A 19,074-nucleotide genomic window follows, 5' to 3' on the forward strand; every position below is an offset into this window, starting at 1 on the left:
CATCTAGGTCTGTGGTTAACAGTTTTTGGCAAGATTAATTCAGGAGCAATAAACATATTTTGGGCTTCCCTGGTGGCTCAGGCGGTAAAGAATCCACCTGCAATGCAGGAGACCTCCTTGCAAAGAGTTGGACGCAACTGAGTGACTAACACACACACACAAACATATTTAGGGGGCACATTTTTCCTATTCAGAGTGAAGTTGGGACTTGATGGTTGAGTAAATGTGCATTTGCACAATCTCCCTAGGAGATACCACTGAAAAAAGAATCAAAATGAGATAAGAAAATGTCTTCTTTTTCAAACTAGGAACAGGCCACAGTTGCACAGCACAACCTTGGTATCTCCATAGGCAAAATAATTTAAACCAAAGTACAAAAACAAACACACCAGGAAAAAAAGGCACAAGCTACCTGGCTCCTCCCACACCCTCCCCTACCCAATGACAAAAGGCAGTCCACTGTTTATTTCTGTTTCCTTTGTTTTCTATCTGTTGCTCCAAGGGCTAAGTTTTCTCTTTTCTTCTTTTTTAAAATCTTCTAAATGGGAGCATAGGCAATTTACTTTTAGTTTCTACTAGTTATTTTTATGATGGTAAGCACCATGCTTAAGCCTCTAATTCTCAATTTTTCAATTTCAAAAGTGAAATGGTATCTCTGATACCCTCTGGGAGATAATAAAAATTTCACACTTATTCTTTACCTCCTGATTTTTGTTGTCTAATTTTTGTCCCTATCTATTTTAGATTAATTATGATTGTTTTTTTATCACATAGCTTTTCTTCCAAGGACTGTACCTGACTGCCAAAGAGTCTCATTTATAAAAAGGCCCAGGCCTAGTTTCACAAGTGAATGGACTATTTCAAACTTTCATGAAACAGATAATTCCTATGCTATTTAAATTACCCCAGGACGGAGGAGCCTGGTGGGCTGCCGTCTATGGGGTCGCACAGAGTCGGACACGACTGAAACGACTTAGCAGCAGCAGCAGCAGGAGCTGATTCAATTTGGTGATATACCATGGTGGCTTCACCCGAGCCGCCCTGGTCACTGCAGTCCCCCAGCCCCCAACTGAACAGACCTAAGATGGCTGGGGCTCCAGATTTTGTTTCTCACAGGTTCAAAAGTGCATGTGCCCATCAAACAATGGGCTTCACTCTGATTGGACGGGCCCAAGCCATAGATTCACATTGAGCCAATCACTGTGGCCAGGGAGAATCAGTGCTTTGATTGGCAGACCTGAAAGGGGAGAGCCCTAGGGGATGAACCACTTTCACCCCAAGTGGGTGACAGAGGGATAGCACCCCCAAAAGGAAACTGAAGGCTTTTGTGGGGATGGACGGAAACAGATGTGAACAACCCTTCTTTACTTCGTGCCTTGTCTACTGCCACTTCTGGTATTTGCCTACTGGGATCCTCACAACCTGGGATGCCTTTCCCTGTAGTGCTTTCCCCCTAAATCTGAGCTGAACTTTCAAGGCTCCCAGTTCCTTCTTTTTCCCCACTCCAAGCTGGCCCAGGGCATTCCCATTTCATTTCCTCATCTTCTTGGTGGACCACAGCACTTAAGGGTGGGCTTTGGGTTGGCAGTCACTAGGATTTGTATGGTTCTCATCTCCGAGGCTGTAAGGCCACCTTGGAGAGCACAAACTCACTCTTAATTACTTTGGGGCTTCTCACTTGGCCTTCCTGGGCCCCAACACAGCCAGCAGTGCCTGCTATTAGAGATACTTAATGTATTTGGTTGAACTGATTAGGTACTTAAACTGTTTTCAAGGCCCCTCAAATATTTCAGAAGCACTATTTACACACTTAAGAATGTATTCCAGTGTTTCTAGGCTATTCGTTAGAACAGGTCCCTTGGGCAACTCTCCAAGCCTGCTGAATCTAGTTTTGCACCTAGGAACATGGGCTAGACTCAATATTGCCATTGTAGTGTCTCCACCTTAGGCTCTTCCTGCAGCTACCCAATACTGTTGTGTTCCCAACTCAAGACTGATTAGGGCTTGGAGGAGGGATTAACATTTCTATGGTTCTAGAAAGAGGACTCAATTGAGTAAAAAAGGCCTAGCAAACCTCCTTCAGCACTCCCCCAGCTCTCAGCCCAGCTGCCCTGGGGGTTCTGTGATTCTCTTCTGGCTCACTCCCTACCTCTCATTAAAAGAAACCTATTTCATTTTCAAATTGCTTAAAGTGGAGATCTTCTAAATTCCCATTAGATGCTTGAATGGCCTGAAAACCTCTGTGAGGTGATGGTTATCCAGCCTGGGCTCACACTCCTCCGATAACGGAGAACTCACCACCGTGAAATGATTCTTCATATCTTTGACTAGCTCTGATGATCAAAACTGCTTCCCTGTTGGTTCTGCCATGTGGTGTTGCAGGAATCATATACAATGTTCAGAGACAGGTCCTAAATTTGTGTGTGTATGTGTGTATGTGTGTGTGTGTGAGAGAGAGAGAGGTGGGGGTGACCAAAACAGACACAGAGGGAACTGGAAGGGCCTATAAAGATCATCTAGGTCTGTGGTTAACAGTTTTTGGCAAGATTAATTCAGGAGCAATAAACATATTTTGGGCTTCCCTGGTGGCTCAGGCGGTAAAGAATCCACCTGCAATGCAGGAGACCTCCTTGCAAAGAGTTGGACGCAACTGAGTGACTAACACACACACACAAACATATTTAGGGGGCACATTTTTCCTATTCAGAGTGAAGTTGGGACTTGATGGTTGAGTAAATGTGCATTTGCACAATCTCCCTAGGAGATACCACTGAAAAAAGAATCAAAATGAGATAAGAAAATGTCTTCTTTTTCAAACTAGGAACAGGCCACAGTTGCACAGCACAACCTTGGTATCTCCATAGGCAAAATAATTTAAACCAAAGTACAAAAACAAACACACCAGGAAAAAAAGGCACAAGCTACCTGGCTCCTCCCACACCCTCCCCTACCCAATGACAAAAGGCAGTCCACTGTTTATTTCTGTTTCCTTTGTTTTCTATCTGTTGCTCCAAGGGCTAAGTTTTCTCTTTTCTTCTTTTTTAAAATCTTCTAAATGGGAGCATAGGCAATTTACTTTTAGTTTCTACTAGTTATTTTTATGATGGTAAGCACCATGCTTAAGCCTCTAATTCTCAATTTTTCAATTTCAAAAGTGAAATGGTATCTCTGATACCCTCTGGGAGATAATAAAAATTTCACACTTATTCTTTACCTCCTGATTTTTGTTGTCTAATTTTTGTCCCTATCTATTTTAGATTAATTATGATTGTTTTTTTATCACATAGCTTTTCTTCCAAGGACTGTACCTGACTGCCAAAGAGTCTCATTTATAAAAAGGCCCAGGCCTAGTTTCACAAGTGAATGGACTATTTCAAACTTTCAAGAAACAGATAATTCCTATGCTATTTAAATTACCCCAGGACGGAGGAGCCTGGTGGGCTGCAATCCATGGGGTCGCTAAGAGTTGGACATGACTGGACGACTTCACTTTCATTTTTCCTTTCATGCACTGGAGAAGGAAATGGCAACCCACTCCAATGTTCTTGTCTGGAGAATCCCAGGGATGGGGGAGCCTGGTGGGCTGCCGTCTATGGGGTCGCACAGAGTCGGACACGACTGAAGCGACTTAGCAGCAGCAGCAGAGGAAGAGGAAGAAAGGAAATAGTGTTTTGAAATCATTTTTTCTATTTTTTAGAGGATGCATAGGTAAAAGTTTCTACTTAAAAATTCAGTGATATCATTATAAACAAAATGTGGTATATACCACAATGGAATAATAGCTTTAAAAAGGAAATTCTGACACCTGTTACAGTGTCCATGAGCCTTGAAGACATTATGCTATGTGAAGTAAGCCAGTAACAAAAGGACAAATACTGTATGAGTCCACTTATATGAGTTACATAGAGTAGTTAATTTGAGAGACAGAAAGTAGAATGTTGGTTGCCAGGGGCTAGTGGGAGAGAGAATGAGGAGATGTATAGCTTTACAGAAAAAAAATTAAACTATATCAAAGTATATAGTTTAAAAGCACAACACCTTTCTCCTTCTACTCACCCATTTCTTTCCCTCTCCCTAGAGGAAACAATTCATATGGATGATCCAAAATTTACTCAGCTAGTCCTTACTGAAGATATTTAGGCTATATCTAGGTTTTTGCTTTGACAAACAACACTGTAATGAATACCTTGAAATAACTGTTGCACAATATGTATATCTGTAGTATAGATCCCTGGATATAGACTGCTAGGTCAAAAGCTACATGCATTTTATTTAGATTTATTTATGAATTCATATAGTTCAAAACAGTTCAGCTGTTTTACATATTACACAGTGCAAAGCCCCCACCCATCCTTTTCCCCAGCAACTTGGTTCCCTTCCTCAAAAGCAACCAGTCTTCTCATTTAAAATATATTCTGTAGTCATGTACAAGGGAAACAGTATATTTATATCTATGAAATATACATATATATATATATGTAGTGGTTTTTCACACTTTATACTTGGTATCTATTGCCAAATTGTCCTCCTGTTTACATATCATCAACAATGTTTGAGAATGCCCATTTCTGCATTCTCCCATGAACACAGCATATTATCAAACTTGACTTCTTTGCTAATCTGGCTGATGAAAAATGGTATCTAATTTCATTTGTATTTACTTAATTTGTAATATTATGGGTAAAACTGATGGTTACTAAAGCTGAGAGATCAGCTAGCTTCTCCCTGCAGCCTCTTTTCCACAGCTCTCTTACCTTTCACCTCTATCCTCCAGCTCCAGTGAATGTGAGACACCCTGTTCTGTCACTCCTGCCTCTGGTCTGGCTGTGTTCCCTGTGAGCTGCTCCTAAGCCTCCCTGCAACCCCCAGGTCTAATGAAGTGTCCTTCGTCTGTGCTTCCTTGCATCACAGCACTGGTCATGCTACTTTCTGTTTATTTATATTTTCCTATCTGCCACCTCTGCTGGATGGTGAGCACTAGGATTGGATTTTTTATCTCTCTACCTCTATTGTTTATCATCATTCTCCTTAATAAATATGAAGTGAATGGATGAATAGACAGCTGGCAGTTTCAAATGGAGGTCACTGGAATGCAGCTATTCTGTGTGACTGACTGAAAAGCAATCTACCCTCTCATTAAGAAAGGAATATATGTGGAAGGTGGCATTTCAAATCAGTGGTGAAATGGTAGATTATTCAATAAGTGGTGTTGGGCTAACTGCTTAATTACTGTAATTGGAGAAAATCAATTTATGTCTTTATCTTATACCCAAATAATTTCCAGGTGGATATGCTAGTATTAAATATAAACAGAAAGCATAAATAACTTGAAAGAAAGTGTATACAAATGTTGATTCAACCTAGGGATGGGGAGGCCCTTTCTAAGCATGATAACAAGACAGAAGCCATGAAGAAAAAGATCAATAGACAGACTGCACTACAATTTTAAACTTTAGCATATGCAAAACTGAAAGGTTAATAATATATGGGAAAAATTATTGTTTAAAAATCTGAATGACAAGTGAAAAGACCTATTAAAAATCCCTAAGAAGAATACAAACTTACTCAGAAAATTACGCAAAGGTCAGGAATGAAATATACATGCTAATAAATACTTAGAGGAATATTCCATCTTAGTAGTAATCAACAAAGGGTGAACTAATACAACATTTCTCACCTAACAAATTAGCAAAGATGATAATTTTCAGTGTTCACAACTATAAGGAAAAATAACACTCTCATTTCCTGGGAGTGTAAATTGGTGCACTGTTTCTGGAGGGCAATTTACCAGTATGCATTATAAGCCTCTCCTTTTGATCTAGATCACTTCTAGAAATCTTATCAAAAGGAAATAATCAGAAATATAGACAAGGACTCAGCTACAAGGATATTACAATGACATATTTATAGCAGTGAGAAATTGAAAGCAATCTAAATGTCCAACAATAGAATAGAATAAATAAATCATGGCACATTCACAGGCTAGAATGCAGGCATTAAAACCATCATATTGAAGACTAAGGACAAACTGAAACGCTTATATTGTATTGTTAGGTAAAAGAAAAGAAAGTAGTTTGAATAGAATGGTACGAGTTTGATTTTTTACAATATGTGTGTCTATGTGTTTGTGTAGAAAAAGCCTGGAAGGAAGATACTGACTGACCTGAAGAGTCCTTGTACATAGGCCACCCTGTCCCCAAGAGGGCACTTTGGTAAATTCCAGTGGCTTTTGCTTTTACACTGTAGACCAAAGAGCTCTGGCTCCCACTGTGGGACCTGTGGAAAGAAGCTAAGTGGCTCCAAAAGTTACTGTAGACAAAATGAAGGAGTGGTTGCAGCCATACCTGACAGAGTCATAGTCTTAGGCCCCTAGGTAATGATACTAACATTTATTGTACATTTTATGTGTATTTTCATTTAATGTACCTAACATCCCAAGAGATACCTCTAAGACAAAGTATTAACAGTCCTACGCCACTGATGAGGAAACTGAAGCCCAGAAAGAGTCAATGACTTATCCAAGTCACAAAAATAGGAAGTGGATAGATGAACTGGGCTTCAAATCCAGTTAGATGTCCTTGTCTTTGGCTCCTAAGGCAAAAATACATGATAATGAGTGAATGAAGAATAATAAGTAAATTAATGAAGTTGCTTCTGGAATTGGATTCCTTTGGGAACAGTACCCCATGGCTTTTGCACACAAAATTGCCCAGAACAATCACTGTCCTTAGTGACTGTGGTCACTGTTACAAAATGGGACAGACTGCAATTCCCTCTGTCCTGCCAGATCCCACAGTGAAAGCCTCTTGTTTTTTGTGCTCTCGGCCTGGGTGGGATCTGGCCTGGGTTTACTCTTCCCTGTCCTTCCAGAAGAAGGCAAATCCAGTGGAGGATGCTGGGACAGACCCATTAAGATCTTAAGGGTTCCCAAGACAGAAATAGTTATTTCTTTAAGGACAAACCTGTAAAATGGGACTCTGCTGATTTGTTTGATGCCTTCTGCCAAAGAATTCCGTGGGCAGCACCAGCCCCTCCCCCCCCCACTCCCAGCAAGGCCCGCATTATCCAGACAGTGCCCTCTTCACCAACCTAAGCCCTCTTTTCCACTCAGGGCCTCTGCTCCACCCATGCCCCCTTCCTTGGCCAGTGCACCCTTCCTCCCCCATTTCTACCCAGCCCCTCCCTACTTTATGTGCAGATATCTTCCCTAGCCAGGTGTCACGCCCTAGGCCTTCCTCCAAAAGCCAGGAATCCTTTTTTCATCTTATACCAATTATACCCTATATCAACCAGGCCCCTAGTCCTTGTCATCAGCCTGTTCCTCCTTTCTCACTTCCCAAATGCTGCTCCTCAGTCTACATACCCTTGGAGCCAGCCCCACTGCCCCCTCCAGGTAGTCCCATTTCCCCACATTATGCAGCCTGCTCCAGTACATAACCCGTCCCCTATCAGAAGCCCATAACCTGCCCGTACTTCAAAATCAGCCAGACCCTCCTCATCCAGGCTCTCTTTGTCCATTGATGCCTTCCACCCCAGCTACCTATGCCTGCTTCCCTGGCTAAGTCTAGCTCTCCAGCCTGGTTTCCTTCTCCTAGTAGGCAGGCCTCCGCTATACCCACCTAGATCTTCTCCCCAGCTGAGTCACATTCCCAGCCAGTATCCCCTTTTGCAGCAACCCTACCCAGGCCCTTGCCCCAGAGTGTTACTGCTCCCTTCTCTGAGCCTGTCCCCAGGCTCCCTGACCCAACATGGTTTTTCTTTCCCAGTTTATGTCCCCTTGCCTAGCCAGGACCCTTTTCTCACCCAGACCCTCTTCTTCGGCCTATGCCTCCTTCTTTGGATTTGCCCCTTTCTAAACCAGTCATCTTATTATCCTGTGCCCAACTCTCCAGCCTCTAACCACTTACCTGGAAGTTTTCCCACTCTGTGCCGCAGCCCGGCCTCTGTATCATCCTATGGCCCCAGCCTCCCCTCCCCAGACAGGCCTCAATCCAGTCCATCTTCTTCCCCATGTAGGACCTTTCTGCTCATAGGACCCTCACCCAGCCAGGCTCCTCCCCAAATCTGCGACCCTGTTGACAGCCTCCTTAGCCAGGCTACTCTTCCCCAGCCAAGGCCCCTTTTCAAATCTTTGTCCCCTTGCCCTCATGGGACCCCTACCTTAGAAGGGGCCTCCTTCTGACAGCCAGGTCCCTGTGCCTGTCCTTTCCCTTGTCAGCTGGACCACTTTTCTAAGGAGTTCCCCTTCACCGGCCTTTCATAGCCAGTGCCTCCTTCCCCAGGCAGGCATCCCCCTCTCAGCTCTCCATCACCAGTGAAGTCCCTCCCTAAACATGGGACCTCTCCCTGCCAGGAACCCTTCACCCACACATGCCCCCAGCTGGCAACTCTTTCCCATCTGGATCCCTCCCCCCAGCCAGGCTCTCCTCACACCAGAACCTACAGCCTCTCTCCAAACTGAAGCTCATTTCCCCAGGCTGGCCTCCTTCCCAGGAAGGCCCTCTTCCTCAGCTGTTGTACCCCTTCCTCAGCCAAACTCCTTCCCTAGCTTATTCCCTCTCCTCAGCCAGACCTTCCCCCAACCCCAGCCTGTGCCCCGCACCCTCAGCTAGATCCTTTTCCTCAACCATGTGCCTCCCTCAGCCAGGACCGGTCAGGATACACACCCTTGTTCCCAGGCAGAATCCCTGCCTAGCAGGCTCTCCCCACCTGCTAAGCCCCCTCTCCCAGCCAGGTCCATCAACCCACCTATATTGCATGCCCAGCCTGTGTCGATCTCAGCATTCAAGCCTCTCACTACCCTCTCATTCCCTAGGCAGATGTCCCCTCCCTCCCGGGCACCACTCCCTTGCCAGAACCCCTCCCCAGGCAGGCCACCTTTCCCTGCCAGGATATTTTCACCTCCTAATCCCCCCATCCCGGCTAGTCTCCTATCCTCAGCTTGTGCCATCCTATCAAGTCTGTGCTCCTTTTCTAAGACAGGCCTCTTTCCCCAGCTTCACTCTGTTCCCCAGCTTAAGCCTACTTTCCTAGCCAGACTTTCCCTGGTCAGGTGCCAGTTCCCAGTCTTTCCCTGCTTTATCAGTCAAGTATTCCTTTCTTATCCTTTGCCCCCTAACTCAACTAGGCCTCTTTCCCTTGATCAGCCACGTCTCCTTCCCTAACCAGTCCCACCCCATTATCCCCTTCCTAGCCTGGCCTCCCTCTTCACCCTGTGCCAGGTTCCCTTAACTAGCCATCTCCCCTTCTTCTGTCTGTTCCCCTTTCCCCTGCCATGTCCCACTCATCCTCCTAGACTGACCCCTTCCCCAGTTTTCACCCTCCTTCCCAGCCAGGCCCCATTCTACAGATTATGCCTCCCTTCCTGGCCTATTCTGTCTCCAGCCAGCATTCTCACCCCTATAAAAGGCTCTCTTCTCACAATGCATCCAAATACCTAGCTTTCTTGGGGACTTCCTCTTCTCAGCCAGCTGTCTCTATGAAAATGTAACTGATGCACACATTTACACAGTGAGCAATCTGGTAGGATTCCATATTTGTATTTTGAAAACAGGACCCCTGACCCTTAGGAAAAAAAAAAGCAGTGGTACTTTCCCTCTTGCAACTAGCCCTGGACTGGCAAGTTTTGGAAAGTGGGAGTTCTTTTTCATGCATAGCAATGAGAACACCCTTAACTGAAGCCATTTCATGTTTTCACTGAGTGAAACATCAACTCAGGATAGCCTCAACCATCTTGTTACTCCCTAAATCCTTCCCTGGAAAGCATTCCACTCCAGGCTGCCACCAAGACTGCAGGCCCATTCCTCCTCCCCAAAGCCTCACCTTTTCCTGTGTCCTCCCCGTTCACTCCTACTCCCTAACCCTCCAGGCTTCCTTTGCTGAAGTAGATTCTGGGATACAAGCTCTATATGAACTAAGCCAGCTATACAAAAATAGAGAACTAGGTATTTTTAAACTGCTTTTATTCTTTAAACACATCACATACATTTTCTGATGTTATATATTTTATTTTAGAAATTTGCTGTGTACAATTCTTAAATGAATGTAAGTAATCTCACTGAAATACAGGATCTAAAGGTTATTTTTAAATTTATTGCAAATCATTTCACTCTTACTATTTTTTTTGGGGCAAATTCAAGATAACAACATGTCTCAAATATCAACAAAAGTATATTGCTCACTTTTTTTTTTGCTTCATAACAGTTGCAGATATAACAAGAATCAACTACTTTAATATTTTTAAAATCTTTTAAAATACTTGTTATTTCTAAGAATTAAGGAAAATTACTAAGTTCAGATTTTTCACACTTCATACCGGTTGTAGATAGAACAAAATAAATAAGATCTTTCACATCTTAGAGCGCTTATCAGTTTAGATAAATCTATTTTCTATACTTAATGGTTACATTTAACTTCTAAATTTAACAAATGCTATTAGAGTTCAGCAAGCATCTAAACTACAATTAATTTGCAACCACACAAGGTTTTATGAAAAAACAAAGCAAAATACTAGAGGAGGTCTTATTTGTAACTTGAGACATCTCCTGAGTAGCCAGGTAAAGGGAAAAGCAACCCCCTCCAACAGCCCACAGTACATTTTTCCCCAAAGAACTAAGCAAAAGTCATTCTCAAAACAAATCATTTTGATCACATCAGCTCCTTTAAATAATTAATACATTCACAGGACAACGGCAAGATTCTGAGCTAAACCGATTCCCCCCCACCAAGGTGAAGACTGCATCAAACCAAGCTGCCATTTTTTGAGCCTCACAGTTATTTGCAACAAGACCAATCCTCACGGTGGGGGCTGGGGAGAGAGACCCTTCAGGCAAGAAGTGGTGAAAACTTGGCAAACTCACTCCCCTTAGAGAGGACTATACAGATCTCTTAAGAAAACTCGGGGAAGATGGTAGGGGATAGAAGAGCGAGGGGGGTAGGTAGGGGGTGGAGGGCAGAGAGGGAGGGGGTGAGCTCTAAGTAAAATGAAGAAAAAAAACAAACAAGAAAACCGAAGGAAAAAAGAAAACAGAGCCTACTGAGGAGACGCGGTAGCGCCGGCTTCGGCTCCGGTGGCAACGGCCACAGCGATGGCAAAGGCAGGCCTAGAAGAGACGAGGGGCTGCGCCTCCAGCGGCGCCGGCCTCCTGCGGCTTCACGGAGTTGTAGTGCGCCCCGAAGTTGCAGGTGTAGCGCACGTAGACCAGGATTAGCGGCTTCCTGGTGTACTCCTCTCCAATGACGACGGCTGGCGAGTCAGCCTGGATCACCTCGATGGGGGTCTGCAGGACGTGTGACAGGGCTCTCAGCTCCAGCTGGCCTCCCCACGATGCACTGCCCACGATGTCGTCGCAGTAGCTCAAGAAGTAGTCGCGGCTGTAGGCGTCACCGGGTTCGAGGTCGTTGAAGAAAGGCAAGAAATCATCGACGTGCTTCCGCATGTACTCGGCGGTGCGTCTCCGCAGGCTCTCCACAGTCACGGAGAACACCAGTTGGTCCTGGATGGCACGATACATGCAGTGGCTATCAGTTGGCATATCCTTCATCTCTAGATGCTTGGCCCCCAGGATGGCGCTGAGCTTCTCTTCCTCGTCTTGGCGGAAGCTGGCCAGATACTCCATGTCAGCCTCCGCAATCCTCTCCTGGCGTGCTCTCTCGAGGGCTGCCCTTCTTTCGCGCTTTCTCTGTGCCCTGGAGAAGCACGGAGGCTGGTTCTCGAGATCCATCTTGGCTAGACTTTCAGTGACAGAATCAACGTTGCTGGTATCAGGGAAACCTTGGAACTTCTCCAGCTCCTGCTGGTGCTTCTGCTCCATCTCGGCCTCAAGGCGGGCCACGTCGAGATTCAACTGCTTTCTTTTCTTCTTGTCGCTCTTGGGGACCGAACTCTTCATGAGCTGAATACGGGCCTGTAGCTCTTTCTTCTCGCGGTTGTGGCGTCGTAACATCCGCTGTTGTTCACTCCGTGAATCTTCCATGATCTTTAATGGCAGGCGAGAAGTTTGGTGGCAGCTTAAGTACTACTACCGTTTAGTCAACAGTCCAACCGCCAACCTAGCTAGAGTTCTTCAACCTCCCCTGTCCACTGCACTCTGCTCTCCTCGAGAGCTACAGCGCTCACCCTATTCACGGTCCTCTCTGCCATTGGCCCATGTCTCTCCATGGTTACGCCCCCTGAACACGTCTGGCGCTACGATTGGCTGTTGGGAGACCCTTCATATGCCCTCACCAGACCCCGTAGCAACGGGTGCTTCCGTTTTGAGCTGGGTTCTAATTCCCGCTTAAAAGTCCCACCTTTGTACTGTTATGTGTGACTATTGAATTTTTGGAGAGTTTTCACAGACTCAACTGCCTACTTCACATCCTAGCCTGAACACAAGGCAGACACTGGTCATGCTTGAGAATCACATGACAAATATTGTTAGCTGAGTGTGCTCTGACACTGGACTTCCCATTGCTCCTTGTGTTCTGGAGGCAACTTGTCTCTCTCCAGTTCTTTCGTTCCCTTGACTGATGAACACTTAATTTTGTGTGTCAAAACAAAGACATTTCCTTATGGTCCTGGGAACACAGAGTCCTTTCAGTTTATGCCTCAAATCCACCCTGTCCCATCTCAGTGTGAGAAACAGCCGCTCTCATTCACTCATTCACTACAGTTAAGCAGACTTCCGCTTGTGCCAACAGAATGCACCCATCCTAAATTCCCCTTCTCCTCAGTTCCAAGCTTCCAAAATGGGCTCCTTAGGATGCCCACAAAGCACAACAATTGGCATTTGTCAAGCCATTTACTTACGATTATTCTGAATCTCTAAAAGTTCTAAAAAATAAAATGAAATTAAACCCTTAAACTGTTCAAATATACTCCCATCCTGCCCTACTCTGCCCACCTGTATCTTGAATTCCCAAACCAAAAGGCTTCTGAGACAACCTCCTCCTTGTTGCAAATGAGAGAAGTGGACATTTTGTCCAAGTTGTTACATGTATCAAAAACTTAAGTCCTTTTTATTGCTAAGTAGTATTCCATGGCATGTATATATTTCAGCTTTGGGTTGTTACAACCCCTTCTATAAACATCCATATATAGATATTTTTTGTGAGTACAAGTCTTCATTTCTTTGGGGAAAATACCCAGGAGTGCAATTTCTGAGTCATATTACAAGTGCATGTTCAATTTTTTAAGAAGCTGTTTTCCAGAGCGGCTATACCATTGTGCATTCTCACCAGCAGTGTATACAGGATCCAGTTTCTTTGCATCCTCACCAGCATTTGATGTTGTCTTAAACTTTTTTTTTATTTTAGTCATTCTGATATATGTGTAGTGACATCTCCCTGTGGTTTTAATTTGTGTTTCCCTGGTGGCTAGTCATGTTCATCTTTTCATGTGCCCATTTGCCATCTGTGCCATATCCTCTTGGGTTAAATCTTTGTTATTTGCCCATTTTATAACTGAACGGTTTTTTTTTTTTTTGACATTGAGTTTTGAAAGTTTTTTTTCTATATTTTAAATACTTGTTCTTTGTTGGATATGTGCCTTTCAAGTATTTTCTCCCACATTGTAACTTGTCTTTTTATCTCTTGGTGTTTCTCAGGCAAAAGTTTCCAATTTTGATAAAGTTCAACTTACCAAATTTTTCCTCCATAAGTCATGGTTTTGATGTCAAGAACTCTTTGATCCCAAATAAACCTAGATCCCAAATAATTTGCCCTGTTTTTTACTAAAAGTTTTACAACTTTAGGTTTTAGATTTAAATCTGTGGTCTCTTTTGTGTTTATTTTCATGTAAAGTTTGAGGTTTAAGCCAAGGTTCATTCTTTTACCTGTGGTTGTCCAATTGCTCCAGCATCATTTGCTGGAAAGTCTGCTTCCTCCATTGAACTGGTTTTGCATTTTTGTAGAAAACCAGTTAACCATAGTTTTGTACATCTATTTCTTCATTCTCTATTCTGTTCCATTGATCAATGTGTCTATCCTTCCTCCAACACTATACAGTATTAATTACTATGGAATAAGTCTTGAATATAGTTAGACCCTTTCCTTCAACTTTATTCTTTTTCAAAATTGTTTTAGCTATTCTAAATCCTTTGTGTTTGCATATAAATTTTAGAATAATATTGTCTATATCTACAAAAAATCTTGCTAGGATTTTCATAGGAATCATGTTAGAGCCATATATCATTTTGAGGAGAAATGACATCTTTACTATGTTTAGTTTTCCAATCTATGAACACCTGGGTATATTTATTTAAATTTCATTTTTTTATGAATATTTTATAATTTTCAACATTTATGTCCTGTACATATTTTGTTAGATTTATACTAAGCATTTCATTTTTTGAGTGACTGTAAATGGTGCTGTATTTTAATTTTGGTGTTCACATGTGCATTGCTAGTATGTAGAAATACAGTTGACTTTTGTATGTTCATCTCGTATTCTATGACCTTGTTCAACTGACTTACAATTTCTAGGTGGGTTTTTTTTTGGGGGGGGTGTGCATAGATTCTTTGGAATTATCTTTGTAGAGGATCATGTCATCTGTGAATAAGGACAGTTTTATTTCTTTTTTTTCAATCTATATCCTTTCATTTCCCCTTTTGCCTTATTGTTGCACTGTTTATAACTTCTAGCACTATATTGAATGAGAGTGGTGAGTGTAGGCAGACTTGCTTTGTTCTGGACCTTGGGCAAAGCATCTCATCTCTCCACATTATATATGTTATTAGTGGTAGGGTTTTTGCTTTTGTTTTGGTAGATGATCTTTATCAACTTGAGGAAATTACCCTCTGTTTCTATTCTTCTGAGAGTTTTTAAAAATATGAATGGGCATTGAATTTTGTCAAATGTTTTTTCTGCATCAATTGAACTGTTTGTGTGATTTTTCTTCTTTAGTCTGTTAACATGGTGGATTACATTGATGGATTGTCAAGTACTGAACCAGTCCTGAATTCCAGGAATAAACTCAACTTGGTCATGGTTTATAATTCTTTATATACATTGCTTAATTTTATTTGCTAATATTTTATTAAAGATTTGAAAACCTACCTTCATGAGAGATATTTGCCTGTAGTTTTCTTGTTCAGTACTGTTTTGTTTAGTTTTGCTATTAGGGTAGTATTAGCTTCATAAAATGAATTTTAAAGTGTTCCCTCCTCTTCTGTTTTTCTAGAAGAGATTATGTAGCCTCAGTGTTAATTATTTCAGTGTTTGGTAGGATTCTTCAGTGAAAACATCTGGGCCAAAAAATTACTGTTGGGGAAGCATTAAAATTACAAAATTATTTTCCTTAATAGTTGTGAGGCTAATCAAATTATGTATTTCATATTGGGTGGATTTTGATAGTTTATGTTTTTTGGAGGCATTGGTCTGTTTCATCTAAATAATCAAATTTATGTGTGTAGAGTTGGTTTCTTTGTATTCCATTATTACGGTTTGATGTGTATAGGATCTGTGGTGCTTTTCCCTGCTTTATTCCTGATGTTAGTAATGTATGTCTTCCCTCTTACATTATTTGTTCTTTGTCAGTCTTTTTAGATATTTGTCAATTTTATTATCTTTTGAAAGAACCAGCTCAGAGTGTCACTGATTTCCCCTATTGCTTTTCTGTTTTCAATTTCACTTATTTCTGCTCTCAGTTTTTCTTCTCTCTGCTTGCTTTGGGTGTAGGTCACTGTTCTTTTTAGGTGGGAGCTTAGATAATTCATTTCAGGCTTTTCCTCTTTTTCTAATGTATATACATTTAGTGCCATAAATCTCCTTCTCAGTACTGCTTTAACTGTATCTCACAAGTTCTGATATATTGATAAAAGCCTATGCTGCTGCTGCTAAGTCGCTTCAGTCATGTCTGACTCTGTGTGACCCCATAGACATCAGCCCACCAGGCTCCCCCATCCCTGGGATTCTCCAGGCAAGAACACTGGAGTGGGTTGCCATTTCCTTCTCCAATGCATGAAAGTGAAAAGTGAAAGTGATGTCGCTCAGTCGTGTCTGACTCTTCGCGACCCCATGGACTACAGCCTACCAGGCTCCTCCGTCCATGGGATTTTCCAGGCAAGAGTACTGGAGTGGGTTGCCATTGCCTATTCTGATTTAACCTTGGGGGATTGTTTATGGCCCAGAATATGTTCTATCTTGACATATATTCAAAAGGCACTTGAAAATAATGTATTTTCTGTTATGGTTGGATGATGTGTTCTATACATGTTGTTTAGATTCCATTGATAGTATTGTTGACTTCTATATCCTTCCTGATTTTCTGTTAAATTCAGAGGTGTTTTGAAGTCTCTAATTGTAATTCTAGTTTTTCTATTTTTCTTTTCATTTTTATCAAGATTTGCTTCACATATTTTGCACCTCTGTTGTAAATCTTACACATTTAGGATTTTTTTTTTTTTTGGTGAATTCACCCTTTTATCATTATGTAATGCCTCCTCTGTCTCCAGTAATTTTCTTTGCTCTAAAATCTTTATTTGACATTAATGTAACCATTCTTTATTAATGTTTGGATGATATATATATTTCTATCCCTTTACTTTCAACTTTCCAATATCATTATATTTGAAGTGACCTTTTTTGTAAATAGCATGTAGTTGGGTCATGTTTTTTAATCTACTCTGTCACTCTTTATCTTTTAACTGGTGTATATAGATCACTTACGTTTAAGGGAATTATTGACATGTTAGGGCTTAAGTCTGACACTAACGTTTTGTTTTCTGTTTGTTTTGTGCTTCTTTGTTTTATTTTCTTCCCTTCCTTTGGATTACTCAAACATTTTTTAGAATTCAATTTTGATTTATCTACAGGTATGCCTCATAGATATTGCAGGTTTCATTCCAGATCACCACAATAAAGTGAATACTGCAATAAAGTGAGTGACACCAATTTTTTGGTTTCTTAGTGCATATAAAAGTTATGTTTACACTATACTGTAGTCTATAGCATAATGTCTGAAAAAACAATGTATGTACATTACTTTTAAAAATCCTTTAGTGGTAAAAAATGCTAAGCATCGTCTGAGCCTTCATCAAGGTATAATCTTTCTGTAATAATATCAAAGATTACTGATTACAGATCACCATAACAAATATAATAATAATGAAAAGTTTGAAATATTATAATAATTAACAAAATGTGATACAGAGACATGGAGTGAGCAAATGCTGTTGGAAAAATGGGGCCAATATACTTGCTGAATGCAAGGTGGCCACAAACCTTCAATCTGTAAAAAATGCTGTATCTGTAAAGTGCAATAAAATGAGGTATGCCTGTATAGTGTTTCTGAGTGTATCTCTTTGTATAACTTCTTTAGTGGTTGCTCTAGGTACATTTATAGTGTGTGCATCTGCGTGCACACATATGTGTGTATTACCAAAATCTATGATTTTGTCATCCCTTTACCCTCACCCATTTATAATACAACTGTCTTGTGTCCTCTATATACACTGAAAACCGTATTAGTTTTCTAATTTTTGCCTCAATCTTCAAACATAATTGACAACTCAAGGGGAGAAGGAGAGTCCATTTTGCTTACCATACTTTTGCTTATCATGTTTTTTTTTTTTTTCTTCCTGATTTTCCAGAATTTCTTCCTTTATCTTTACAGTTCAGAGAACATCATTCAGTCATTCTTTCAGGTAGGTCTCTTTGAAAAAATTCTCTTGGTTTTCCTTCATCTGAGAATGTCCTGATTTCCCCTTTATTCATTTCTTAGGGGTATTTTCTCTGGAGGTAGGTGAATTCACAATTCTTTTCTTTCAATACTTGAAAAATGTCATGTCATTTTTTGTTGACCTTTATGGCTTCTGATGGTAAATTTATTGTTTTTTGAATTATTTTCCATTATTGTTAGGATGATAGGATGTTGTTTCTCTCTCTGCTTTCAACATTTTTAATTTGTCTTTGTTGTATTTCAGTAGCTAAGTTGCACCTGACTCTTTGTGACCCCTTGGATGGTGGCACACCAGGCTCTTTTGTCCTCAACTATCTCCCAGAGTTTGCTCAAATTCATGTCCACTGAGTCGGTGATGCTATCTAACCATCTCATCTTCTGCTGGCTTCTTCTTTTGCCTTCAATCTCTCCTAGCATCAGGGTCTTTTCCAATGAGTTGGTTCTTCACATCAGGTGCTCAAAGTATTGGAGCTTAGGCTTCAGCAACAGCACTTCCAATGAATGTTCAGGGTTGGTTTCCTTTAAGATGGACTGGTTGGATCTCCTCACAGTCCAAGGGATGCTCAAGAGTCCTCTCTAGCACCACATTTCAAAAGCATCAATTCTTTGGCACTCAGCCTTCTTTATGGTCCAATTCTCACATCCATACATGACTACTGGAAAAACCATAGCTTTGATTATATGGACCTTTGTTGGCAAAGTGATATCTCTACTTTTTAACATGCTGTCTAGGTTTGTCACAGCCTTCCTTTCAAGGAGCAAGCACCTTTCAATTTTATGGCTGCAGTCACTGTCCACAGTGATTTTGTAGCCCAAGAAAATAAAGTTTGTCACTGTTTCTGCTTATCCCCCTTCTATTTGCCATGAAGTGATGGGACTGGATGCCATGATCTTAGTTTTTTGAATGTTGAATTTCAAGCAGCTTTTTCACTCTCCTCTTCCACCTTCATCCAGAGGCTCTTTAGTTCCTCTTCACTTTCTGCCATTAGAGTGGTATCATCTACACAACTGAGGTTGTTGATATTTCTCCTGGCAATCTTGATTCCAGCTTGTGATTCATCCAGCCTGGTATTTCTCATGATGTACAAAGCATATAAGTTGAATAAACAGAGTGACAATATACAGCCTTGTCATACTCTTTCCCCAATTTTGAATCAGTCAGTTGTTCCATGTCCAGTTTTAACTGTTGCTTCTTGACCCATATACAAGTTTCTCAGGAGACAGGTAAGGTGGTTTGGTACTTCCATTTCTAAGAATTTCTCACAGTTTGTTGTGGTCCACACAGTAAAAGGCTTTTGAAGTAATCAATGAAGCAGAGTAGATGTTTTTCTGGAACTCACTTGCCTTCTCCATGATCTTGTGAATGTTGACAATTTGAGCTCTGGTTCCTATGCCTTTAAAAAATATATATTTA

General features: G+C 41.5%; 1 protein-coding gene across 1 annotated transcript; it reads right to left on the reverse strand.

Annotated features, from left to right (window-relative positions):
• Positions 1 to 11,102: 11,102 nt before the first annotated feature.
• On the reverse strand, positions 11,103 to 11,975 carry OTUD6A (OTU deubiquitinase 6A). Its single transcript, XM_068963058.1, has one exon. The coding sequence runs from the start codon at positions 11,973 to 11,975 to the stop codon at positions 11,103 to 11,105; it is 873 nt and encodes a 290-aa protein (XP_068819159.1).
• Positions 11,976 to 19,074: the final 7,099 nt, after the last annotated feature.

Source organism: Capricornis sumatraensis, chromosome X (genome assembly GCF_032405125.1).
Source record: "Capricornis sumatraensis isolate serow.1 chromosome X, serow.2, whole genome shotgun sequence".
In the NCBI taxonomy this organism is placed as follows: domain Eukaryota; kingdom Metazoa; phylum Chordata; class Mammalia; order Artiodactyla; family Bovidae; genus Capricornis; species Capricornis sumatraensis.